Genomic DNA, 27,429 nt, shown 5'->3' on the forward strand with positions numbered 1-27,429 from the left:
AGTATTGATTTAGATTTATTGTACAGATTAATATGTACACAGTGATACCAAATATGTGAGTTTTTGTGTTTTCTATACATTTATTTGCATTTTTTTGTAACTAAGGATCAATGGAACTTTTATTTATTTAATTATTATAAAAATTTTTTAATGTTTTTCCTTACATTTTTTAACTTTTCCACTCTGGGGCTTGAACAAGCGTTCATCCGGTCACTTGTTCAAGCTCTTACACTGCAATACACTTGTATTGCAGTGTACAATGTAAGTAGAAAGGTGGTGTTACCTTATACTTCTGACACTCACTAAGAAAAAAGGTAAGATAAGGTAAGGAAAGGGTTAAACATCATGCATGAATAGGACAATTATATGAAAATGTGAAAAGTATTTGAAGAGTTTCAGTAGGAGCATGAATCTGAAGTTCACCTTTAAAAAAAGCCTTTATAAGTGAATAGTAGATACCTCCAACTGTCACCTTTATATTCTCTCCATCTTGCTCACAACCCTAACAGCCCTAAAACCAGATACCTTATATACTCGAGTATAAGCCGACCCGAGTATAAGCCGAGACCCCTAATTTTAACACAAAAAACTGGAAAAACCTATTGACTCGAGTATAAGCCAAGGCTGGGAAATGCATTGGTCACAGCCTCCCCAGTATATAGCCAGCCAGCCCCCTGTAGTATACCGCCAGCCAGCCCCCTGCTGTATACAGCCAGCCAGCCCCCTGTTGTATACAGCCTGCCGGCCCCTAAAAAGAATAAACTCAGTACTCACCATTCCGACGGCCCGGGAAGCTCCACTTCCATCTTCATGTCAGCGACGGGTCCGCAGCAGCTCCGTCTGCAGCACCTTTTCTTCTTCAGGCCGGCGCTAGGACCGCAACATCTCCGTGCAGACGGCCCAGCCGGCACACAACTGTGACATCAGCAACTGTGATGTCACAGTTGTGTGTTGCCCGGGCCGTGCGCATGGAGATGTTGTGGTCCTAGTGCCAGACGGAGCTGCCGCGGACCCGCCGCGAACATGAAGATGGAAGCGGAGCTGCCCGGGCCATCGGAATGGTGAGCATTGAGTTTATTTTTTTTTTTATATACCTGAGTATAAGCCGAGTGGGGCATTTTCAGCACAAAAATTGTGCTGAAAAACTCGGCTTATACTCAAGTATATATGGTAATTCTGTCCCCGTGAATTTGATACCTTCTCAAATACTTAAGATGGAAGAATTGTGAGATCATGGTGGCATCTGGATCTGGTGCAGTATCTGTGTGAAGCAATCTTAGTTCTGGAGCTGAATCTAGTAGGGTTGTTTCAGGTACAGTATATATGTAGTAAGCCTGGTTTTTGTAATGCATCTAGAAGTAAGTCTCTTTTTAATACTACAGGTTTGTAGTAAGATTGGTACCAATATCATCATTCAGTTTGGGTCCTATGGTGCCCCTAATCCACACCTGACATTGTAATGTATTATTGGCTGCATATCTACAAAATACTGTCTGCTGTAAAAAATATGCTGTAAAACAACAGCTTGGATTTACAACATATTTATGATTTATAACTGGTTGAGTGCCACTTATACATAAAAAGATTTCAATATCATGATATTGTGGAAATGCTGATACTTTCATTCTCTCATACATAACCATTTAAAGGGTTCATTTAAAAAAAAATTACAGATACAAGACAACCCTTGTCCACAGATAGATATTGCATCTTCAACCTGTTTGCTTAAAATTACTTAAAGGGAATGAGCTGCAATTTAAGACATAAGCCCATGCATTCACATGACTCAATCTGTGGAAGAAGATCTTTTAGACTCACTCCAAGTTAGAATTTCAGTGTCAGCTAATAAGAGAGCAAAAAAACATAAATGTCTTAATGAGACTGAGTTTCTGTCACGTACATTACTATTCCTGACCAGTGTTATTCAAGAACTGAGGCAGAAAAAAGCGTTGTACATTTAAATGTAGTTTATCATGTTTGAAAACCAGCAATTGTCTCACTGGGATAAGAAAAATGATATATATTGTTATTACCTAAGAATGCTGAAGGGGAGACTGTACCATTGCTTCTGGATACCATCACACTGATTCCTGTTTCCACAAAGGGAACTGAGAAGTCAATAATTTCAGATCGCTCCTCGTTTATAGTGAGGGAGCCGATGGCCATATCGGCACGTTGGTAAAACACCTGTCAGAATAAAAGAGCAGAATACACATGATGAAAACAGAGGCTGGAGAGAACTGTTCAATAACAATATGTCTGTTTACAGTATAGTATGGTATTTATTGTTCAGTGATGGCTATTACAGAAAAAAATGTGCTAGAAAGCCATTAAAAGACTTCAATTTACAACACAAACACATATGGGCTCAACAATAGACACATAGGGGCTTAATTATCATATGTTGGTGCATGGTGTGTAAGCTTATGCTGTTCTCCCTACCCCCTGGCACGCCAGATATATCAGGAGGCCTCATATATTATGGCAGGCATGTCGGTCGTACAATTCTACACCAGGTCTTGCCTTAACACTGATAGTATAGCTACACACATATGGTGGAGAACAAAGAAATGTAAAGTAATTCAAGTAGTATGTATATCCCCAATGGGGTCTCCTTATCTTGCTCCGCCTCAATTGTTAGCTCCTGAACTTACAATGTGGTTGGCTTATACAAATACGACACCTATCTCGAGAAAAAAGCCATTTTAACCAAAGAGTATGGAAGAAATATATCTTTATTAACTAACCAATGATACACAATTAAAAACAAGTAACAAGCTGGCCACATAAAAGGAAAACAAGGACACTACACAAAATCAGACAAATGATACAGGATAATATATAGGGGTAGGTACTGCTCTACTAAGAGAGATGTGCAGAGAAAGATATCTTATTAGTTCAAGAGAAAAATGTCTCTATGGTAGCATGGGACAGATATCCAATATTTAAAGTGCATTGTACCTATAATTCCCAAAAGCAACATTGAATTAGTTCACATATTATACTTCCCAAAATGGGCATACCTTACTGCTAAAAGACATAGTTTTGATGAAGCCTACCGCAATAGGGTGAAAGAGAACATATTGCACATACCCATTATCAGTAGTTCACCTGCCATCTGAAACAAAATGCCCCGACACGCGTTTCGGCGCTAGCCTTCGTCTGGGGGTCGAAGGCTTATAGAAGTGCGCTTTAGCCTGCACTTGTACAGAGCTGCACACTGTTCAACTCTCGAATGCTTTGTGGTAACCAGCTGGACGAGCCACCCTTCTTCAACACGGCAGAATGGAGGAAATAATTGCAATTTCTTGAATTGCAATTATTTCAGGGCTTGTATACCTGGAATCTTTTATGCATGCACTGAAAATACCCCCATATAATACTAAATACTTTTGTGATATTAGATAAATAATGAGGCATCTATCGGATCCAAGAAATCTTCCAGTCAAGCATGGATGAATCAGGGGACCTTACTCATAGATCCAGGCACATGACTGTGGTGATCTTCTTAAATTTATTATCCATGGCCTCTTTGCTTCTAAAATCAACTTTCACAATTATGCTAATGGACATAGAAGGCTACAGGTTTGTTACAGAATCCATCTGTGCTTTGGCAACAAAAGTTGTTGTTACACTGTACAGCAGTACTTCTTTTCCTCCCCTTGCACTTCCTGGCATCAGTGAGCAGTGAACACACAGTGGGAGGGGGATTGCTCCTTTAGTGTGTTACAGCCCTGACACTAAAGAACAGAGGGACTCTGATAACATGCACATAGCCTTTCTGGTTCATTAGCATAATTTTAAAAGGTGATTATTGAAGGTGCATGGATCTATGAGTAAGTATCCCTGGTTTATCATGCTTGATTTTGGATTTTCTCTAAAGAACAATACGTTTAATGGTCCCAAAACTGTATAATGCCCACTTTTCTGTGGCCTCAACAGTCTAATGCTCCACTATTATGGCCACCCTATATGTAATGACCTCATAAAGTGGAGCCTCTACAAATAATTACCTTCTTTTGTTTTGCCCCTACTAATTATTATTCTTTGCTGTACACCTCCTTTTATAAAGTTCCTCATAATATGGCCTCACCATTTATAACAGTCCTCTCCCACTAGGGCCCCCATTAACCCTTTTCTAGTTCCTGGTTAATTCCTTCTCTACAACTACTGAGTGTAGCTATGAAGCAGAATGGAGTAATGAAATCAGCACATTGTTCCTGAAGGATGCAGATATAGTTTAATTATACCTCACAGTTGGGAGGTATAAGCGGAATAATTAATAGTTATGTGGGAAAAGAATTATTAGATGTACTTAGATCACTGCTGTTTTAAGACTAATTCGTCTGTATCCAGGGCAATTTTAAGCAAATCTCAACCCCCCGCCCCAGGGTCATTAAAATATTCACAGTGCACCCCCGTTTTAGCATAAACAGACCACCACTAGATAAAAAAATATTAGACACATGCATTTATGTATGGATTATAATCTATACAGCATTATTCTACTAAATTACAATTAATTCGGGAGAAAGGGGGGTTCAGCTAACATATACAGTGTTCCCCTTTAATTAAAATGTATAAAGTCTTTCAAATTATAATAATTCATGACAGGCACAATATTGTAATAGCAATTTACATACATTTCTTACCAGAAAAAAGCTTAGTACATAAATACAGAACCAGTATGGAGTTCAATGCAGTTCAATACAATTTAGTACAGTAATAGAACCGAGTTTTGTAGCACAAGGACCAAATCCCAGTCCCTATCTACATATATACAGTATCCCAAATGATTTTAAATAAGTGCAGTCATACAGTCCTCTCTTTTAATTCATGCTGTGCTCCCCTGTAATAAATTTAGGTTTATACTGTGCTCCTTGTTTTAGTTATATACTATGCCTCTCTAATAAATACCAGCATAAATTTATATCACAGGTGCTCCTGCGACCCACGTCTTGGGTAGCAGGCACATCTGTGTGCCCCTGTGTTGCAGCACCCCACGAGCCTTACCTCTCCGTGCACCAGCTGAAATCTTTTGTGCCCTGGCGCCCCCCCTCCTAGGTTTTCTGATGCCAACCTTGACTTTGTGCTAGGCCCCCAAACTGCAATCCTATGACGCCTTTCCTGACCTTATGCTTGACCACTACTCTGATTCTGCTTACTGATTCTGTACCTCACCTTGGCCACCACCATGTCAGTGGGCAGATTCTCTGCGATCTGGTCTGTTATCACAACAAGCCTCTATGGGGCTCACTTACTAAGGGTTGCGCTGCACACTTTTGTCAGACTGTTCACTTTTTTGCACAGGTATTTAATAAGTGTGTGCACTTGGATTGGGGCACACACAACCTTTTCTGTGGTGTATCTGCGCTGGCTTCTATGCGACACAAATTAAGGGGCTTGCTGTCAGACGGTCCGATTGAGTCAGCAGTATTTAACTTTTAAATTGTGTTGCAAGCCCTATGTTTAAAATGCACCACAAAAAAATGGTGAACTCTGTCAGACATGAGCAGGAAAGTGACACATTCATAATTTCAGGTGCACAATCTTAGTGAATAGCCACAAACTCCAGTGACCCTGTAAGTAAATGTCTCCATATGTCTGCAAGTTGAGGCATTGCACAAAGAAAGACTGTCGTTTTATGTGCTACCCTGGTCTACATCTTCTGTTCTTCTAGGTCTTCTGTGGTTGCAGCACCACGCACCTTTGCTCAACTGGCAGACTGGGGAAGTTCTTCATTGGGGACTGGAATTCCAGCCACGCAGTCTAGTGGCACTTCATCCTGTGTCCACCATGTCTTCTCTGGTGTCCTCCAAGCCTCTGGTGGGTCTCCCCACTTCATATATGAACTTTGCCAATGTCTTCTTGGAAAAGAAACCCCCGCACTGTCCCTATGACTGCCCTATATGTTGCCGGGTACATCTCCTTCACAGGGTCAGGTGTACCCACTTCTGTCCCTGAGACCGCAGCTTTGTCAGCCTATGTAAAGGAGAATCTACAAATGGGGTTTCTCTTCTTCCTCTACCCCTGCAGGTGCTGTTTTTTTTCGTAGCCAAGAAGGATGTCTCACACCATCCATGCATAGACTATCGTGGTCTTAACAAAATTACGTAAAGAACCGCTACCCACTACCTGTGATCACAAAACTCTATGACCACTTACGTGGAGCTAAGGTCTTCACCAAATTAGACCTAAATGGAGCGTATAATCTCCTCTGCATTCATGAATGCGATGAATGGAAGACTACTTTCAATACTCATGATGGACACTTCGATTATTTCATCATGCCATTTGGATGCGATGCACCAGCCATATTCCAGGAGTTTGTCAACAATGTTTTCAGAGACTTGTTAAATACTTTTGTCTTGGTCTACGTGTATGATATCCTGTTGTTCTCTGTTGACCGTGAGTCCCATCAGGTTCAAGTATGTCTAGTACTCCTTCATCTAAGGGCTCATCGCCTATATGCCAAGCTCGAGAAGTGCCTACTCCGTCAAAAAAGTCTTCCTTTCCTCGGCTATATTATCTCTGACAAGGGATTACAGATGGATCCCATGAAATTGTCTAATGTCCTTCAGTGGTCTTGCTCAGTGGAACTTTGGGCCATCCAGAGATTCCTGGGCTTTGTTAATTTTTACCAGCAGTTCATACCACATTTTTCCTCCCTCGTGTCTTCCATTGTGGCACCAACCAAAAAAATGTCAGTCCTAAGCTCTGACCTCTAGAGGCTGAAGAAGCTTTATCCAAGCTGAAGTCTGGCTTTGCCTCTCCTCCTCTGCTCACTCGGCCTGATATGGAGAAACCATTCCTGCAGTTCTCACCCAGAAAGGGCCCAAAGGCCGAACTCTCACTTGCGGCTTCTACTTGAAAATCTTCACTGGAGTGTCTGGCCATAAAGCTTGCTTTGAATAAATGGCATTATCTTCTGGAAGGAGCTCCAGACTGCTCAGCGTCTCAAACCACGACAGTCTCGTTGGTCCCTCTTCTACTCTCGCTTTAACTTCCAGTGGATCTTTGGCAAATACCTCCTAGCAAGACCTATGTCCGACCAGTTCTCTGAAAGAGGATACCATCTTGAGGACATTGCTCTTGTGTGGCTGGGCACCCAGGGGTGTCACCCTGGGGTGTCACTTTCATCTTTCGTTTCTACTGGTAGCCATGTCTGGTCAAGGATGTACGAGACTTCCTGCACTTCCTACCAATACCAAGCTACATGTGGACTCATATAGCCGTGGAATTTGTTACGGCTCTTCCACCATCTTCATCAGGGTAGTCACAGACCGTTTCTTTGAAAAGTCCCACTTTTTCCTCTGCCTGGTCCGCTGTCAGCTCCTCGTCTTGCCAGCTTGTTCTTTTCTTACATCTTGTGGCCTCTTGGACTTCCTCAGTACATTGTCTTGGACTAAGGGGTCCAGTTTGTTTACAGGTTCTGCCGTTCCTTGTGTAACCAACTTCAAGTAAAGCTGGACTTCTCCTCTGCCTCATCCGCAGTCAAGCGGGCAAGTGGAGAGAGTCAAACAGACTCATGGCTGTTATCTATGGCACTTTGTTTCAGACAGGATGACTGGTCCACCCTGTTACCTTGGACAGAATTCTCCTATAATTCCCTAGACCCTGAATCTGCCAGTGCCACTCCCTTCTTTATTGTCTGTGGACAACTTCCACCTCTTCCTTTTACCGTGTCTTCTGATGTTCCTACAGTGGAAGACTTGGTACAAGAACTCAAGTCCATCTGGGAGGTAGCTCGGCAGTCTCTACTTCGGGTGACCGCCTGCACCAAAATACAGGCTGACAAGAAATGCTGGCCTCCTTCATTCTTCTCCCCGGGTTATAAAGTGTGGCTGTCCTCAAGATATGTCCAGCTGAAGATTCCCAGCTACAAACTCGGTCCTTCTTTCCTTGGTCCATACGAGGTGCTTAAGCGCATTAACCCCGTGGCTTACAAGCTTTGCTTTTCTCCCTCCATGCACATCCTGAACTCCTTCCACGTCTCCCTTCTTAAGCCTGTCATCTTGAATCGCTTCTCCCGTCAAGGAGCTCCTTATTATTCTGAGGCTGATTCCATCAATGTTTTTGAGGTAAATGAGATCCTGGACATGAAGACGGTGATAGGGAGATGTTTTTTTCTTATCGACTGGAGGGGATACAGGCCAGATATCTTGGGAGCCTGAAGAAAACATTCTGGGCCATTCTGCACCAAGGTGTTCTTCAAAGGTTCCTTCAGGCCAAGAAGAGGGGAGGCAGAAGGTTGGGCTATTGTCACGGGTGCCCCTGTGACCCACGTCTTGCAGGTGCACCTGTATGCCCAATATAGCAGCACCCCATGAACTGCGCTCCTGTCCTCCGGTGCATGTGTCTTCACCTCCTAGGGTGCGTGTGCGCTGGCTCTGTAAAATTTAAAAGGTCAGCGTGACGCTATGTCCCGCTGGCCGGCCGCTGACCTGTTAAATAGCCAGCCTCTTCCTGTGATCCCTGCTGGATGTTTGTGCCTCATAGCCTTAGAGAAAGCTTCCTATTGCAATTCCTGTGTATTATCCATTGTGACCTTCTGTTATGTTCCTGACCTCGATTCTCTGCTTCCTGCCTTGACCTTGTGCTACGTCCCTGATTCGGATACTGTGCTGCCTGTCCTGATCTTCTGCCTGAACATGACTCCGACTCTGTTACCCAATTCTGTACCTCACCTTGGCCACCACCGCGAGCAAAGTTTCGCCTGTGGAGCAAACTGGTGGTATCCAATGCGCTTTGCGGTGGGCTTACGTCATCGCTTGTGGTGGTTCAGTGGGTCCACTACCACCGACCGTGACAATATAATATATAATAATACTAGTAAAAGTTACATTTTAATCTGCCTCCTATCCTTTCTCTCTTTCTCTCTCACTCTTCCCACTCTTGATTGTAGTGCAGCTCTGTATGCAGCTCTGTATGCACACTGCCCCCCCAGTATATAGGTAGCCAACACACTGCTCCCCAATATATAGATAGCCCCAGCTCACTGGTTCTTCCTATGAACCTGGCTCTGCCTGTGCTACTGCAAAATAGGCAGTTGTTGGTAACATAAGGTGTATAACAAATTTCTGTTGGACTTTGCACAATAAATCTGTTTACCTGATCGTGCATCGTAACACCCCTTTCAGTGATGAAATTGCTATTTTGGCAGAGAGGTTGTAAGAAAAGCAAATGGTAATGGAGTGAAGCAACATTTCCTATGAGGAATGGAGATTGGCCCATATATATCAAGCCCTTAAAGCATTATATATGTACCTGTATGCTGTAGTACGTTAAGAATGTATGAAGATGGCTCATGGCCTGAGCCCTCTTCACACATGGTGGGTGTTTGCTTCATTATGCAGACAACACTGTTGACACCTGCAATTGGTGCTGACACCAAACACGGGTGTTAACCATTGACCTTCTGGGGGGGTGTGCACGCCACCATCTTTGTTTGGATCATCTCCCCCTGTGGCATTATTGGGGAGTGACTAAATATTCTGCTTGCAGCCTGTAATCTGTTTGAGTCTCCAGGACCTGTCGTTGGGCAGGAACTATAACACTGTGCAGTGGCACAGTGCTATAGATCCCTAGCAAATTCTCCATATACTGCAATAGTGTAGCATTGCAGTATATGCTAGGAATGATCTGACCGTAAGAGTTAAATACAAAGTATAAAGTGTGTCTTACACTTTAGAAAAATGTGCACCTAAAGGGGCTTACTAGTGCAAATTACAACACATTTTTTTAAGCGACTTGACAGAATTGTGTTGCATGTTGTGTATTAAAGATGCACCAAATGCCTTTACGTTACCAATGAGCAGACAACACAACCTAAACCAGTAATAAAGTATTTCTGAGTATCTGCCAAACCTTGTGATGGACAGCCTTGATTGACAAGGATCTTTGATATATCACTTCCTTTTCTAGGCATACAAATATGAAAAGGCTTATTAAAACCAGATATCCCAATCACAACTCAAATGTAAATGTGCAGCCAAAAATTTTCATCCAGAGGTGTAGCAAGTTGAGATTTATAAGCCTCAAATTCATGCATCTATTTTCAGCAGGTAAATGAACCATTAGATTTGCAAGCTAATTAAATAATGTCAGACCAAAACTAATTACAGAAGAGCAATATTCGTACCACAGAGGTTATCTAATGATATGGTTTATGTAGGCTCAAAGGTACCACGCTATATTATGTGTACAGACTAGAGATGAGCGAACATACTCGTCCGAGCTTGATGCTCGATCGAGCATTAGCGTACTCGTAACTGCTCGTTGCTCGGACGAGTATTTCGCCCGCTCGAGAAAATGGCAGCTCCCGCCGTTTTGCTTTTTGGCGGCCAGAAACAGAGCCAATCACAAGCCAGGAGACTCTGCACTCCACCCAGCATGACGTGGTACCCTTACACGTCGATAGCAGTGGTTGGCTGGCCAGATCAGGTGACCCTGGGATAGACTAGCCGCTGCCCGCGCTGCTCGGATCATTCTCTGTCTGGATGCCGCTAGGGAGAGAGCTGCTGCTGGTCAGGGAAAGCGTTAGGGTGTTCTATTAGCTTACTGTTAGGCAGGAGTGATTCTACAACAGCCCTTCTTAGGGCTACAATAACGTTATCCTTTTTTTTTTATTTGCTTGTGGCTGGGCTTGCTGGCACTAGTAGTGCAGCTAGTACCATATAGTGAGGAATTAGCAGGGGGACTTGCTACCGTTGTGTTTAGCTCTTAGTGACACACATATCCACCTCAAACACCAAAGTGGGAAAATTTATTAGGGGTTTGATTTCAATTAGGCACAGTCTGCCAGTTTCTTTTTATTTTACGTTTATTTTTTTCATAACTCAGCGTCATCTCATCTTGCATAGTAGTGTGCTTTAATACTTGGCTAGAAAATAGCCATAGGAGAATCCAAACGGCTTACTTACGCCTACAGTAGCGTTATATATATTTGATTTCTGGTTGATCTGCTGGTGGCTGTAGTTGTTGCAGTGCATCTACTAGCAAATTGTGAGCAATTTGGAGTGAGACTTGCGACCACTGTGTTTTGCGCTTAGTGACGCACATATCCATCGCAAAGACCGAAGTGGGAAAATTTATTAGGGCCCGGGGTTGGATTTCAATTAGGCACAGTCTGCCATTTCCTTTTTTATTTTACGTTTATTTTTTTCATAACTCAGCGTCATCTCATCTGGCATAGTAGTGTGCTTTAATACTTGGCTAGAAAATAGCCATAGGAGAATCCAAACGGCTTACTTACGCCTACAGTAGCGTTATATATATTTGATTTCTGGTTGATCTGCTGGTGGCTGTAGTTGTTACAGTGCATCTACTAGCAAATTGTGAGCAATTTGGAGTGAGACTTGTGACCACTGTGTTTTGCGCTTAGTGACGCACATATCCATCGCAAAGACCGAAGTGGGAAAATTTATTAGGGCCCGGGGTTGGATTTCAATTAGGCACAGTCTGCCATTTCCTTTTTTATTTTACGTTTATTTTTTTCATAACTCAGCGTCATCTCATCTGGCATAGCAGTGTGCTTTCATACTTGGCTAGAAAATAGCCATAGCAATAGGATAGCATCGTTTGGTTTTAAAAACTAAAAAACACACAAAAAAAAAAAAAACACAAAAAAAAGGTAAAAAAAAAATTAAAGTTATAACTCTCATTTTCAAAATGTTTAACCCGAGGGCTAGGGGTAGAGGACGAGGGCGGGGACGTGGGCGTCCAACTACTGCAGGGGTCAGAGGCCGTGGTCCTGGGCGGGGTGAGACACCACCTGCTGATGAGGGAGCAGGGGAACGCCGCAGAGCTACACTCCCTAGGTTCATGTCTGAAGTTACTGGGACTCGTGGTAGAGCACTGTTGAGGCCAGAACAGTGCGAACAGGTGATGTCGTGGATTGCCGACAATGCTTCGAGCAATTTGTCCACCAGTCAGTCTTCCACGCAGTCCACCCATGTCACCGTAATCGGCACTCCTCCAGCTCCTGCACCTCAGCCTCCTCCCCCCCAGTCTGCCCCCTCCAGCAAAATTTGCCATTTGAACCGGCATACTCTGAGGAACTGTTTTCTGGACCCTTCCCACAGTCACAAACCACTTGTCCGGTTGCTGATGAGCAATTTTCCGATGCCCAGGTTTTCCACCAGTCGCAGTCTGTGGGTGATGATGACCTTGTTGACGTAGTGGAAGAAGTGTGTAAAGAGGTGTCCGACGATGAGGAGACACGGTTGTCAGACAGTGGGAAGTTGTTGTCAGGGCAGGAAGTCCGAGGGGGGAGCAGACTGAGGGATCGGAGGATGATGAGGTGACAGACCCAAGCTGGGTTGAGAGGCCGGGTGAACACAGTGCTTCTGAGACGGAGGAGAGTCCTCGACCAGAACAGGTTGGAAGAGGCAGTGGTGGGGCCAGACGGAGAGGCAGGGCCAGAGCTGGTGCATCAGCGCCAAATGTGTCAACTAGTGAAGCTCCCGTGGCGAGGGCTCCTGCGGCGAGGGCTAGATTTTCAGAAGTCTGGAGGTTCTTTAAGGAAACACCGGATGACCGACGGACTGTGGTGTGCCACATTTGCCAAACCAGGATCAGCAGGGGTTCCACCAGTACTAGCTTAACTACCACCAGTATGCGCAGGCATATGAATGCTAAACACCCCACTCAGTGGCAACAAGCGCGTTCACCTCCGGCCGTGCACACCACTGCTCCTTCCCCTGTGTCAGCTGATAGTCAGCCCCCTGCCCAGGACCCTGCCACAAAAACCCCATCGTCGCCTCCACGATCCTCCACAGCATCCACCAGCGTTCAGCTCTCCATACCCCAGATGCTGGAGCGGAAACGCAAATATAGTACAACCCACCCGCACGCCCAAGCCCTTAATGTGCACATCTCCAGATTGCTAAGCCTGGAGATGCTGCCCTATAGGCTAGTAGAGACCGAGGCCTTTCGCAGCCTCATGGCGGCGGCCGCCCCTCGGTATTCGGTCCCCAGCCGCCACTACTTTTCCCGATGTGCCGTCCCAGCCCTGCACCAGCACGTGTCAGACAACATAATCCGTGCCCTGACCAACGCCGTTTCTGACAAGGTCCACCTGACCACGGACACGTGGACGAGTGCTGCCGGGCAGGGCCACTATATATCGCTGACGGCACATTGGGTTAACTTGGTGGAGGCTGGGACCGAGTCTGACCCTGCGGCTGGTCATATACTGCCGACGCCGAGGATTGCGGGGCCTACCTCGGTCCAGGTGTTTCAGGCCTACTATGCCTCCTCCTCCCACCCCTCCTCCACCTCCTCCTCCGAACGACCATCCGTGGGCATGGCGCCATCAGTCGGTAGCTCTAGGCACAGCAGCAGTGCCGTCGCTAAGCGACAGCAGGCGGTGCTCAAACTGCTGAGCCTAGGCGATAAAAGGCACACCGCCCAAGAACTATTACAGGGCATCACGGCGCAGACTGATCTGTGGCTGGCACCGCTGAACCTGAAGCCAGGCATGGTTGTGTGTGACAACGGCCGTGACCTGGTGGCGGCTCTGCAACTCGGCAGACTGACACATGTGCCATGCCTGGCCCATGTGTTAAATCTGATAGTTCAGCGTTTCCTCAAGACATACCCCAATCTGTCTGATTTGCTCACGAAGGTGCGCCGCATCTGTGCGCATTTCAGGAAGTCCAGCACAGATGCTGCCACTCTCAGGGCAGCGCAGCGCCGCCTCCAACTGCCCGCTCACCGACTGTTGTGCGACGTGCCCACGAGGTGGAATTCAACACTGACCATGTTATCCAGAGTTTACCAGCAGCGCCGAGCGATTGTAGACTGCCAGATGTCAACTTCCACCAGAACTGGTAGTCAGGTCAGTCAGCTTCCTCAAGTCTACAATGAGGAGTGGACGTGGATGTCTGATATCTGTCAGGTGCTGAGTAACTTTGAGGAGTCAACACAGATGGTCAGTGGCGATGCCGCCATCATCAGCCTCACCATCCCGCTGCTTGGCCTGTTGAAAAACTCTCTGGTCAGCATGAAGTCGGAAGCTTTGCGCTCCTCACAAGAGACGGGGGGAAGAAGATTCCCTTGTTGATAGCCAAAGCACCCTTAGGTCTGTTTCTCAGCGCATATCGGAGGAGGTGGAGGAGGATGAGGAGGAAGAGGAGGAGAATGTTGGCGAGACACAAGAGGGGACCATTGTTGAGTCCTTCACTGTTGAGCGTGTATGGGCAGAAGAAGAGGAGTTGGAGGAGTTGGAGGAGGAGGAAATGGACAGTCAGGCCAGTGAGGGGAGTGAATTCTTACGCGTTGGTACTCTGGCGCATATGGCAGATTTCATGCTAGGCTGCCTATCCCGTGACCCTCGCGTTCAAAGAATTTATTCCAGCACCAATTACTGGGTGTTCACTCTCCTGGACCCACGGTACAAGCAAAATCTTTCCACTCTCATCCCTGGAGAGGAAAGGAGTGTGAGAATGCATGAATACAAGCAGGCCCTGGTGCACAAGCTGAAACAGTATTTCCCTTCTGACAGCGCTAGCGGCAGAGTGCGTAGTTCTGCGGGACAAGTAGCGAGGGAGAGTAGGCGAGCAGGCAGCTTGTCCAGCACTGGCAAGGGTACGCTTTACAAGGCTTTTGCCAGCTTCATGTCACCCCAGCAAGACACTGTCACCTGTCCCCAGTCTCGGCAGAGTAGGGCTGATCTTTACAGAAAGATGGTGAGGGAGTACGTAGCTGACCATACCATCGTCCTAAATGATCACACAGCTCCCTACAACTACTGGGTTTCAAAGCTGGACATGTGGCACGAACTGGCGCTGTACGCCTTGGAGGTTCTTGCCTGCCCTGCCGCTAGCGTCTTGTCCGAGCGGGTTTTCAGTGCAGCTAGTGGCATCATCACCGATAAGCGTACACGCCTGTCGACTGACAGCGCTGACAGGCTGACGCTTATCAAGATGAATAAAGCCTGGATTTCTCCTAATTTCCAATCTCCACCAGGTGAAAGAAGCTCAACCTGAATAATTTATCCACTCCTCCTCCTCCTCATTTTCCTCCTTCTCCTCCTCTTTGTACAGTAAAGCAGAGGAAACTGGCTATTTTTTTACAGGGCCCACTGGCTCTAGCTATAGTACTTTATGCATTTAATTTTTATGGAGGGCCACCGACCCGGTCCTCTGTTTTAAACAATTTTTGGGAGTGCCACATACAGGCACTCAATCTATTCAATTTTTCTGGAGGGCCACCTACCTGCTCCTCTGGTTTGAAAACTTTTTTGGACTGCCACATACAGGCACTCAATCTATTCCATTTTTCTGGAGGGCCACCTACCTGCTCCTCTGGTTTGAAAACTTTTTTGGACTGCCACATACAGGCACTCAATCTATTCCATTTTTATGGAGGGCCACCTACCTGCTCCTCTGGTTTGAAAACTTTTTTGGACTGCCACATACAGGCACTCAATCTATTCCATTTTTCTGGAGGGCCACCTACCTGCTCCTCTGGTTTGAAAACTTTTTTGGACTGCCACATACAGGCACTCAATCTATTCCATTTTTCTGGAGGGCCACCTACCTGCTCCTCTGGTTTGAAAACTTTTTTGGACTGCCACATACAGGCACTATCCAAATTGAATTGTCTCCATAGCAACCTCCACACGTTGTCTCCATTGCTACCTCCAAAAGTCGTCCATATAGCTGCCTCCATACATCGTCCCTTTATCAAACGAGGTGTGTCAGGCCGAAATTTGGGTTGTTTTCATGGATTCCACATCAAAGTTATTAACTTTGTCGCCACCCTGCTGTGTTATCCACAAAATACACTGGCAAACTTTTACCATTTACGGATATTATTTCAGCGCTTCTTGCGCATCTGTTTACATTCCCCTCAGCCGCCATATCCTAAACTTATAAGAACGCTACTACACTTGATCTTATACAAAAGGTTCTTAGAAGTGCTGTTTGGGGAGTAGCCTAGAGACAGGGGCTTGGATTGGCAAAAGCTCGCCTGGCAGCGGAGCGCCAGCTCCATGCCAAGATCCAACTAACATAGTTTTAACTGCAGCACCTTTAATCTACTACTAGTTCACTGCCTCCATACATGGTCCCCTTATCAAACGAGCTGTGTCAGGCAGAATTTTGGATTGTTTTCATGGCTTCCATGTTAACTTTGTCGCCACCCTGCTGTGTAATCCACAAAATATACTGGCAAACTTTTATCATGTACCGATATTATTTGAGCGCTTCTTGCTCACCTCCTTTGGTTCCTCTCTGCCACCCATTGGTTTGAAGCCTGAGTCCATTTAGGGTATGTTGCCATGCCACTCTCTAGCCTGCCGCTGCTGCCGCTGCCTCTGCTTGCCGTCCCCTATAGTGTCAGGGTCAATTATTGGATGTTTTAGATGCTATCTAGCCTCATTCGGTCACTCTGTCATGGCCATGCTGTTGCCCATAATTTTGGCATAGTGGTGCGATTAAGCAGCCTCAGAGGCATCCATGCATGCTGCCCCTGCTGTTTCCTGTCCATTTCCGTGGTGTTTCCATCCTTTTCTGAGGTTCCCAGGTGTTTGGCCAAGCTTCCCTGTGCAGAGCCTTGGTCCCCTTGAAAAATGCTCGAGTCTCCCATTGACTTCAATGGGGCTCGTTACTCGAAACGAGCACTCGAGCATCGGGAAAAGTTCGTCTCGAATAACGAGTACCCGAGCATTTTAGTGCTCGCTCATCTCTAGTACAGACCTTCAGAGAGATTGTGTTGTCATATTTGACATGATCAACGCAAATAAGACTTTGACTACAGCCTTATTTGAAAGCTTATCTAAAAATAAGCACAATACACAATAGAATATATTCATGTATATACAAATGACAGATGAACAAACATTTACAAGGAAAACGAAAACAGTCTTTGATCGTTAGAAGTATAGAATTCTAAAAAAGTAGTTTTTTAATAACAGCATGAGGAACCGCCAGGTGAAATGCTACAAGGGAGCAGGTACAGTAGTAGATGCATTCACACAGTCTCTGGACCATACACAGGTCCACAGCTAACATTGCTATAAACTAAGTTGTTTTAGTGCTCAAGAGCCTCAAATTGCTGCTGAAATTGTGTAATAATTATTAGCAACCTTATGGTTTAACCTATTGTCTATCTATCTTAATGCATATGTAAGAGGAATGACATGAGTGATAAGTGATTTGCATCCAGATATGGAAAAGTTAAACTTGCATCATTCAGAATGTATGGTAGTCCACTTTTGCATTATGAGCTTTAAGCTATTGTATTATACTGAAATCAACTATGGAGCAAAAGAAACAAAACTTGCATGATACATTACCATAAATCTGGGTCATCTAGTAAAACCATAGTCAAAAAACCTGGGTTATCTATCCTCTACTTCCTACAAAACAACAAAGGATTTTGTCTTTACTTAGGAGACTTTTAGGAAGTGTCAGAGTAAAACTGTTGCTCATGGTACCAAAAAAGAGCTCAGCTTTCATTTTATAAACTGCTGTAGGAATATTTTATATTATTTAGAAATGTCTTGAAATATTTAATAAAGCCATCCCAGATAAATTTTTGAAGGCAAAAAGCAGTATAAGTCTATTCTTAAATATCATTTTTAATGTGCTCATTTTAAATACCAATATCTTTTAAATATATTTAAAAGACCAGGAACTCCTTGTACTATAAATCATCTGCACAATACAAATCAGAGGTAGAGGTCCCCTCAGTCTTAGGGACTAGAGATGACCGAGCACTAAAATGCACTAAAATGCTCGGGTGCTCGGGGAATGTAAACAGATGCGCAAGAAGCGCTGAAATAATATTGGTAAATTATAAAAGTTTGCCGGTATATTTTGTGGATACCACAGCAGGGTGGCGACAGTGTTAACAAGTTTGATGTGGAAGCCATGAAAACAACCCAAAATTCTGCCTGACACAGCTCATTTGCTAAGGGGATGATGTGCTGTATATCCTCTCGCGCTCCAGCGTCTGGGGTATAGACAGTTGAAAGTTGCACATGGAGACATTGGTGGACGCTGTGGAGGATCGTGGTGGCGATATGGACAGGAAACAGCAGGGGCACTGCCAGGCGAGCTTTCGCCTGTCCAAGCCCCTGTCTCTCGGCTCCTCCCCACCCAAAATGGGCCTGGGGGCCAGAAGTGTTTACTTTGAAAAAATTATAATTTTCAAAGCAGGCGGGGGCTACAAACAGCACTTCTAAGAACCTTTTGGATAAGATCAAGTGTAGTACTGTTCTTATAAGTTTTGGTTATGGCGGGTGAGGGGAATGTAAACAGATGTGTAAGAAGCGCTGAAATAATATCGGTAAATGATAAAAGTTTGCCAAGAAAATTTTGTGGATAACACAGCAGGGTGGCGACAAAGTTAACAAGTTTGCTGTGGAAGCCATGAACACAACCCAAAATTCTGCCTGACACAGCTCGTTTGCTAAGGGGATAATATATGGAGGCAGCTATATGGACGACTATGGGAGGCAGCTATGGAGATGATGTGTGGAGGTAGCAATGGAGACAATGTGTGGAGGCAGCTATAAAGACGACGTGTGGAGGCTGCTATGAAGACAATTAAATTTGGATAGTGCCTGTATGTGGCAGTCCAAAAAAGTTTTCAAACCAGAGGAGCAGGTAGGTGGTCCTCCAGAAAAATTAAATAGATAGAGTACCTGTATGTGGCACTCCCAAAAATTGTTTAAAACAGAGGACCAGGTAGGTGGCCCTCTAGAAAAATTAAATACATAGAGTACTATACCTAGAGCCAGTCGGCGCTGGCAAAAAATAGCCAGTTTCCTCTGCTTTAGTGTACAAAGAGGAGGAGAAGGAGGAAAATGAGGAGGAGGAGTGCATACATTATTCAGGTTGAGCTTCTTTCACCTGGTGGAGAATGGAAATCCTGTCAGTGCTGTCAGTCGACAGGCGTGTGTACGCTTTTCGGTGATGATGCCACCAGCTGCACTGAAAACACGTTCAGACAACACGCTAGTGGCAGGGCAGGCTAGAACCTCCAAGGCGTACAGCGCCAGTTCGTGCCACATGTACAGCTTTGAAACCCAGTAGTTGTAGGGAGCTGTGTGATCATTTAGGGCGAAGTTATGGTCAGCTACGTACTCCCTCACCATCTTTCTGTAAAGATCAGCCCTACTCTGCCGAGACTGGGGACAGGTGACAGTGTCTTGCTGGGGTGACATAAAACTGGCAAAGGCCTTGTAAAGCGTACCCCTGCCAGTGTAGGACAAGCTGCCTGCTCGCCTACTCTCCCTCACTACTTGTCCCGCAGAAGTACGCCCTCTGCCGCTAGCGTTGTCAGAAGGGAAATACTGTTTGAGCTTGTGCACCAGGACCTCCTGGTATTCATGCATTCTCACACTCCTTTCCTCTCCAGGGATGAGAGTGGAAAGATTTTGCTTGTACCGTGGGTCCAGGAGAGTGAATACCCAGTAATCGGTGCTGGAATAAATTCTTTGAACGCGAGAGTCCCAACGCGCAAGAATTCACTCCCCTTACTGGCCTGACTCTCCATTTCCTCCTCCTCCAACTCCTCTTCTTCTGCCCATACACGCTGAACAGTGAAGGACTGAGCAATGCTCCCCTCTTCTGTCTCACCAACATTCTCCTCCTCTTACTCCTCATCCTCCTCCACCTCCTCCGATATGCGCTGAGAAACAGACCTGAGGGTGCTTTGGCTATCAACAAGGGAATCTTCTTCCCCATCTCTTGTGACGAGCGCAAAGCTTCTGACTTCATGCTGACCAGAGAGTTTTTCAACAGGCCAAGCAGCGGGATGGTGAGGCTGATGATGGCGGCATCGCCACTGACCATCTGTGTTGACTCCTCAAAGTTACTCAGCACCTGACAGATATCAGACATCCACGTCCACTCCTCATTGTAGACTTGAGGAAGCTGACTGACCTGACTACCAGTTCTGGTGGAAGTTGACATCTGGCAGTCTACAATCGCTCTGCGCTGCTGGTAAACTCTGGATAACATGGTCAGTGTTGAATTCCACCTCGTGGGCACGTCCCACAACAGTCGGTGAGCGGGCAGTTGGAGGCGGCGCTGCGCTGCCCTGAGAGTGGCAGCATCTGTGCTGGACTTCCTGAAATGCGCACAGATGCGGCGCACCTTCGTGAGCAAATCAGACAGATTGGGGTATGTCTTGAGGAAACGCTGAACTATCAGATTTAACACATGGGCCAGGCATGGCACATGTGTCAGTCTGCCGAGTTGCAGAGCCGCCACCAGGTCACGGCCGTTGTCACACACAACCATGCCTGGCTTCAGGTTCAGCGGTGCCAGCCACAGATCAGTCTGCGCCGTGATGCCCTGTAATAGTTCTTGGGCGGTGTGCCTTTTATCGCCTAGGCTCAGCAGTTTGAGCACCGCCTGCTGTCGCTTAGCGACGGCACTGCTGCTGTGCCTAGAGCTACCGACTGATGGCGCCATGCCCACGGATGGTCGTTCGGAGGAGGAGGTGGAGGAGGGGTGGGAGGAGGAGGAGGCATAGTAGGCCTGAAACACCTGGACCGAGGTAGGCCCCGCAATCCTCGGCGTCGGCAGTATATGACCAGCCGCAGGGTCAGACTCGGTCCCAGCCTCCACCAAGTTAACCCAATGTGCCGTCAGCGATATATAGTGGCCCTGCCCGGCATCACTCGTCCACGTGTCCGTGGTCAGGTGGACCTTGTCAGAAACGGCGTTGGTCAGGGCACGGATTATGTTGTCTGACACGTGCTGGTGCAGGGCTGGGACGGCACATCGGGAAAAGTAGTGGCGGCTGGGGACCGAATACCGAGGGGCGGCCGCCGCCATGAGGCTGCGAAAGGCCTCGGTCTCTACTAGCCTATAGGGCAGCATCTCCAGGCTTAGCAATCTGGAGATGTGCACATTAAGGGCTTGGGCGTGCGGGTGGGTTGTACTATATTTGCGTTTCCGCTCCAGCGTCTGGGGTATGGAGAGCTGAACGCTGGTGGATGCTGTGGAGGATCGTGGAGGCGACGATGGGGTTTTTGTGGCAGGGTCCTGGGCAGGGGGCTGACTATCAGCTGACACAGGGGAAGGAGCAGTGGTGTGCACGGCCGGAGGTGAACGCGCTTGTTGCCACTGAGTGGGGTGTTTAGCATTCATATGCCTGCGCATACTGGTGGTAGTTAAGCTAGTACTGGTGGAACCCCTGCTGATCCTGGTTTGGCAAATGTGGCACACCACAGTCCGTCGGTCATCCAGTGTTTCCTTAAAGAACCTCCAGACTTCTGAAAATCTAGCCCTCGCCGCAGGAGCCCTCGCCACGGGAGCTTCACTAGTTGACACATTTGGCGCTGATGCACCAGCTCTGGCCCTGCCTCTCCGTCTGGCCCCACCACTGCCTCTTCCAACCTGTTCTGGTCGAGGACTCTCCTCCGTCTCAGAAGCACTGTGTTCACCCGGCCTCTCAACCCAGCTTGGGTCTGTCACCTCATCATCCTCCGATCCCTCAGTCTGCTCCCCCCTCGGACTTCCTGCCCTGACAACAACTTCCCACTGTCTGACAACCGTGTCTCCTCATCGTCGGACACCTCTTTACACACTTCTTCCACTACGTCAACAAGGTCATCATCACCCACAGACTGCGACTGGTGGAAAACCTGGGCATCGGAAAATTGCTCATCAGCAACCGGACAAGTGGTTTGTGACTGTGGGAAGGGTCCAGAAAACAGTTCCTCAGAGTATGCCGGTTCAAATGCCAAATTTTCCTTGGAGGGGGCAGACTGGGGGGAAGGAGGCTGAGGTGGAGGAGTGCTGATTTTGGTGACATGGTTGGACTGCGAGAAAGACTGACTGGTGGACAAATGGCTAGAAGCATTGTCCGCAATCCACGACATCAGCTGTTCGCACTGTTCTGGCCTCAACAGTGCTCTACCACGAGTCCCAGTAACATGAGACATGAACCTAGGGAGTGTAGCTCTGCTGTGTCCCCCTGCTCCCTCAGCAGCAGGTGGTGTCTCACCCCGCCCAGGACCACGGCCTCTGACCCCTGCAGTAGTTGGACGCCCACGCCCTCGTCCTCTACCCCCAGCCCTCGGGTTCAACATTTTCAAAATTAAAGTGTAAACTGTAAATTGTTGTGTTTTTTTGTGTTTTTTTTGTGTTTTTGTTTTTTTAACAAAACAATGCTATCCTATTGCTATGGCTAGTTTTTAGCCTACACTGACAGCACACAACTGGATTTTGTGCTGTGCCTGATGACTTTGAGTCATAAAAAAAATAAAAGTAAAAAAAAAAGAAAAAACAGACTGTGCCTAATTTAATCAAACTCCTAATAAATTGTCCCACTTAGGTGCTTGAGATGGATATGTGTGTCACTAAGAGCTAAATATAACGTTCGCAAATCTCCCTGCAAATTCCTCACAATATGGTACTAGCTGCACTACTAGTGCCAGCAAGGCCAACCACAAGCAAACAAAAAAAAAATAAAATATATAACGCTTTTGTAGCCCTAAGAAGGCCTGTTGGATTCTTGTATGGCTAGTTTCTAAACTACACTGGCAGCACACAACTGGATTTTGTGCTTTGCCTGTGATGACTTTTAGTTTTGAAAAAAAAATTAAAGTAAAAAAAAAATCTGCAGACTGTGCCTAATTCAATGAAACCCCTAATAAATTGTCCCACTTAGGTGTTTGAGATGGATATGTGTGTCACTAAGAGCTAAATAGAACGTTCCCAAGTCTCCCTGCAAATTCCTCACAATATGGTACTAGCTGCACTACTAGTGCCAGCAAGGCCAGTCACAAGCAAATAAAAAAAAAAAAAAATATATATAACTTTATTGTAGCCCTAACAAGGCCTATTGGATTCTTGTATGGCTAGTTTCTAACCTACACTGACAGCACACAACTGGATTTTAAGTCACTTTAAGTTTTGAAAAAAAAACAAAAAAATGTCAGACTGTGCATAATTCAATCAAACCCTTAATAAATTGTCCCACTTAGGTGTTTGAGATGGATATGTGTGTCACTAAGAGCTAAATATAACGTTCGCAAGTCTCCCTGCAAAATCGTCACAATATGGTACTAGCTGCACTACTAGTGCCAGCAAACCCAGCCACAAGCAAACAACAACAAAAAAAAAAATACAATGCCATTCTAGCCCTAACAAGGGCTGTTGGGTTCTTACAGACTCACTCCTGCCTAACAGTAAGCTAATATAACACCCTAACGCTATCCCTGCAGCAGCAGCAGCTCTCTCCCTAGCGGCATCCAGACAGAGAATGATGCGAGCAGCGCGGGCAGGGGCTAGTCTATTCCAGGGTCACCTGATCAGGCCAGCCAACCACTGCTATCGACGTGTAAGGGTACCACATCATGCTGGGTTGAGTGCAGAGTCTCCAGGCTTGTGATTGGCTCTGTTTCTTGCCGCCAAAAATCAAAACGGCGGGAGATGCCATTTTCTCGAGCTGACAAAGTATTCGTCTGAGCAACGAGCAGTTACGAGTACGCTAATGCTTGAACGAGCATCAAGCTCGGATGAGTGTGTTCGCTCATCTCTATTAGGGACCTATTATAAATCTACTCCTATGTCGTTTCTTTAAGGGTAAAGTAAAGTCGTGCCAGACAAACTGTTATTTCATGTTGTTTCTGTTATAATGCTTTGTTCTTAGAGCATCCTTTCTAAATATGGTAAAATTGTCTGTCTCCACATGTGACCCTGGGTTAGCCACATTTACCATCATTGGGTTCCACTAAACCCTCACTCTGGGACCATTAACAACAAAGAGTGCCCCAGGGGGTTCCTACAAGCTGTGTGCCCCATTCTTACAGAGTCATCTTAAGCGGTAACTCCCCTAATTCCTGCTGGAGTCTGGCAGGCAAGTTGCACTCTAAACAGTTTCCATTGTAGCTTTAAAAACCACGGGCTACATATTTCGCAGAGTGAGGATAACAGCTGCACTATGCATTATTGGGGCAGATTTATCAAGCTGTCTGAAAGTCAGAATATTTCTAGTTGCCCATGGCAACCAATCACAGCTCAGCTTTCATTTTACCAGTGCTCATGAATATTTTAAAGGGGAGCTTTGATTGGTTGCCATGGGCAACTAGAAATATTCTGAAATTCAGACAGCTTGATAAATCTGCCCCATTGTCTTCAATTTGCATGATGGTTTGTGTTATGTATATGATGTATTCCATGTATAAATAGTCATTAACATAAGATGAATGTTCTTTATGAGTTAAATGAAGCCTAAAAAGTTTCTGAACATTTATGTTATATGGAAAAAATGCAGTATAAAGTTGGACCCATGGTGAGCTACTATATTAGAAGTGGAAGCTTAAAAGTAGTAGGGGGTTAGGACTTAGAATGTAAATCGTGCCTGTCCTTAATGAAATCAGTTATGCACGGAGCTCCTTGAAAATGTGCGAATGGTAGATTTCATTATCTGCTATAAGAAAGTAACTGGATGGTAGAAAGAGAGGCTATTTCTGTCCGCTGCTGGGATATTGTATTATTGCCACATTAAAAATATTCAGTATAATAATAAGCTCCTTCTATATGTTAGAGCTTTTATTTTAGTCGGTGGATTATCAGAAGTAAAGTTAATCCTTTGCATGTATAATAATGAAGGTCATTAATCCTACAAACATCTCTTGTTTAAATGTCAAAGTCTAAAGTATCTGTTAAGTATATTCATAGTGCACATTAAAGTGGAGTGTATAGTGCATGTAGAATTTGTAATTATTTTAAAGCTATCCATTAGAGATCTACATGCAATATCCTTTCATTTGCATTTCGACTTGTTGCCCCTAAGATGCTCCAGTATACAAAGGCTCTATGTTAATTTTACTAGTAGTTTTCGGATGAATAAAGCTCATATGCATATGTGTTTCAGTAAAAATAATGAGCCAGTCTAGAGCTTTCTAATTATACCCATCCTACAAATTACAAGTGCACCTTTTATTTCCTGCAGGGATTCTAATGCAAATATTTCTTGAAATGATTCCTCAGCCATCAGACTGTTGACCTGTTAGAATAATGTCATAAGAGATGTCAATCAAATCCAGTGAATGAAAGTTTCATTACATCTCATACAGCACATTATCGTTATATTGAAGCTGAGCTCAGTAGTCATATCAATTCTTTTAATAGTGAATAAAACATATTTGGGGAGAAAGGATGCATTATTAAATATATCTTTAGGGATTGATACCATATACATATGAAGACTGCAAACTCTACTAAAATAAAATACCTATTAAGTTTAAATAGAAATTGATTGTGAAAAAGAAATCTTTTCTGGCCAAACATTTCCCTTAAATAAATATTAGAAGTGTCATTTAGATAGCACATCCAGATATTGCTTCTCAATAGACTAGAACATCAGCAAAAAGTTTTTTGCAGTAATTCAACTCAAAACGTGAAACTTATATATTATATAAAGTCATTGCAAACAGAGTAAACTTTTTAAATGTGTTTATGTTGATGATTATGGCTTACAGCCAAGCAAAATCCAAAAGTCATTGGGGGAGATTTATCTTTTCTCTTTCTAGTTGTTCCAGTTCCTTTTTGTCTAGTTTCTAAGTCTAATTTGTCTAAGGTGGATTCTCCTTGCGATAATTTGCACCTGTGCCTGTTATTCCACATTGCTTCCTGGTCACACATTTTTGCGCAAAAAATTCTCACAGACGGCTGTCCGATAAATCTCCCCTTTGTTTTTTGTTATATTGTCTGCAGCTTACCTCAAGGTTTTTTTTTTGTTTAAAAATGTTTTTCCAAATGAAAAAAAAAAAGAATTGCAATTGGCAGTTTTGTCTGTTTGTCCAAATAAGCAAAACTTTTGATGTTTCTAAATAAAGCATTTTAGATCCCAAATATTTTATGCATTTTTACATTGCTGTAAAAATTGCCGGTTCTTTTAGAATATATATGTTACACACAAGGGAACTACATATGGATTGCCTGACGAAGGTCCGAGTACCGGACCGAAACACGTTGTAATATATTGATCTTTTAATCAATAAAATCCAATATCAATCAAATGTATCGGGAGTCTGGAACATCCTTGAGCGCTCGAATTTGACATGTATATGGAGCATCAGTAGAATCGGTACATTAAGAAACCTTCCCCGGGTGACCCTGGAACACGGAGGACGGGATAACCACACACGCTGAGCTGCCGGATACCCGTGACTCAAATCCTATATGCTGTATACTGATCATCGATCAGGTGAGAGTCCCATTGGACAAAGATTTTGCTTTTTATCAAATATCATCAAGTAATGCACTAGGAGAGCACTCATTTCTGTTTTCTCTCTGTCTCTATACTATTCACTTTGGAGGAAGTTTGCAGTTTCGCACATCACTCACTCCAATCCCAGGTTTCTATATACATTGCTGTCTAAAATTGTAACTTTTCATTACATTTTTTATGTCATGTAAAATGGTGTAAAAGTCGCATCTCGGACATCTGGGCGCCATTTGCCGTCTCGGAGGTCATTGCCAGTTAAAATAGTTTTTATATTTTGATAGATCGGGCATTTTGGGACGCAGCGATACCTGATGTGTTTGTGATTTTTACTATTTATTATATTTTATATCAGTTCTAGGGAAAGGGGGGTGATTTGAATTTTTTATATTTTAGTAATTTGTGAAACTTTTTTTCACTATTTCTTAGACCCTCTAGGGTACATAACCCTAGATAGTCAGATTGTTCCTACCATATACTGCAATACTAATATATTTCAGTATATGGAGTTTTTGCATGTCATTCATTACAATGAGCCACTGGCTCATTGTAATGAATCTCCTGAAACCATGCAGCCTCAGGTCTGACGAAGGCCCGAGGCTGTCATAGCAACTGATCGCCGTCCCCCGATGACGTTCGGGGGAGCGATGATCAGAGGCAAAGAAGAGGTTAACACCCGCGATCGGTGCAAGCACCGACCGCAGGTATTGGCGATGGGTCTTCGCTGCAATATGCAGCAAAGCCCATCTCTGTATGAAGAGAGCTCAGCCCGTGGGCCCTCTTCAAACACCCTTGAGCTCTGATTGGTTGCCATGGGCCAGTTCTGCTCTCAGACACATCTTATAAATCCTCCCTTAGATAAAGTGACAAAGAGAGTCACTGAAAGATATGGTCAGAGAAGTCACTGACAGAGACATTCAGAGACAGTACCTGAAAAAGAGGGTCAGAGACAGTCACTGAAAAAGACAGTCACTGAAAGAGACGGTCAGAGAGAGTCACTGAAAGAGGCGGTCAGAGAGAGTCACTGAAAGAAACGGTCTTATGATCAATTCAAATGAATTAGAAAGAACTGTTCATCACCACCTTCATCACGCAAGCTAAGGTCCCGAAACAACACTTCAAGGACAAACACTATCCCAGAAAACTGGTACAAGACGCCTTCACCAAAACATTATCCCTTACCCAGGACCAATGTCTCCAACCAAGCAAACAACCACTGCACCATCA

The 27,429-nt window shown here is 44.9% G+C and overlaps 1 protein-coding gene across 8 annotated transcripts in view; it reads right to left on the reverse strand.

The window, feature by feature from the left end:
• The window catches only part of GRIN2D (glutamate ionotropic receptor NMDA type subunit 2D), a 688,972-nt gene that overhangs the window by 123,169 nt on the left and 538,374 nt on the right, over nt 1-27,429 (reverse strand). For all 8 annotated transcript variants that reach the window (XM_072110452.1, XM_072110450.1, XM_072110451.1 and 5 more), the window contains one exon: nt 2,034-2,187. In XM_072110452.1, the coding sequence (XP_071966553.1) occupies nt 2,034-2,187 (154 nt within the window). The remainder of the gene's footprint in view (nt 1-2,033; nt 2,188-27,429) is intronic.

This window comes from Engystomops pustulosus, chromosome 6 (assembly GCF_040894005.1).
Source record: "Engystomops pustulosus chromosome 6, aEngPut4.maternal, whole genome shotgun sequence".
Classification (NCBI taxonomy): Eukaryota; Metazoa; Chordata; class Amphibia; order Anura; family Leptodactylidae; genus Engystomops; species Engystomops pustulosus.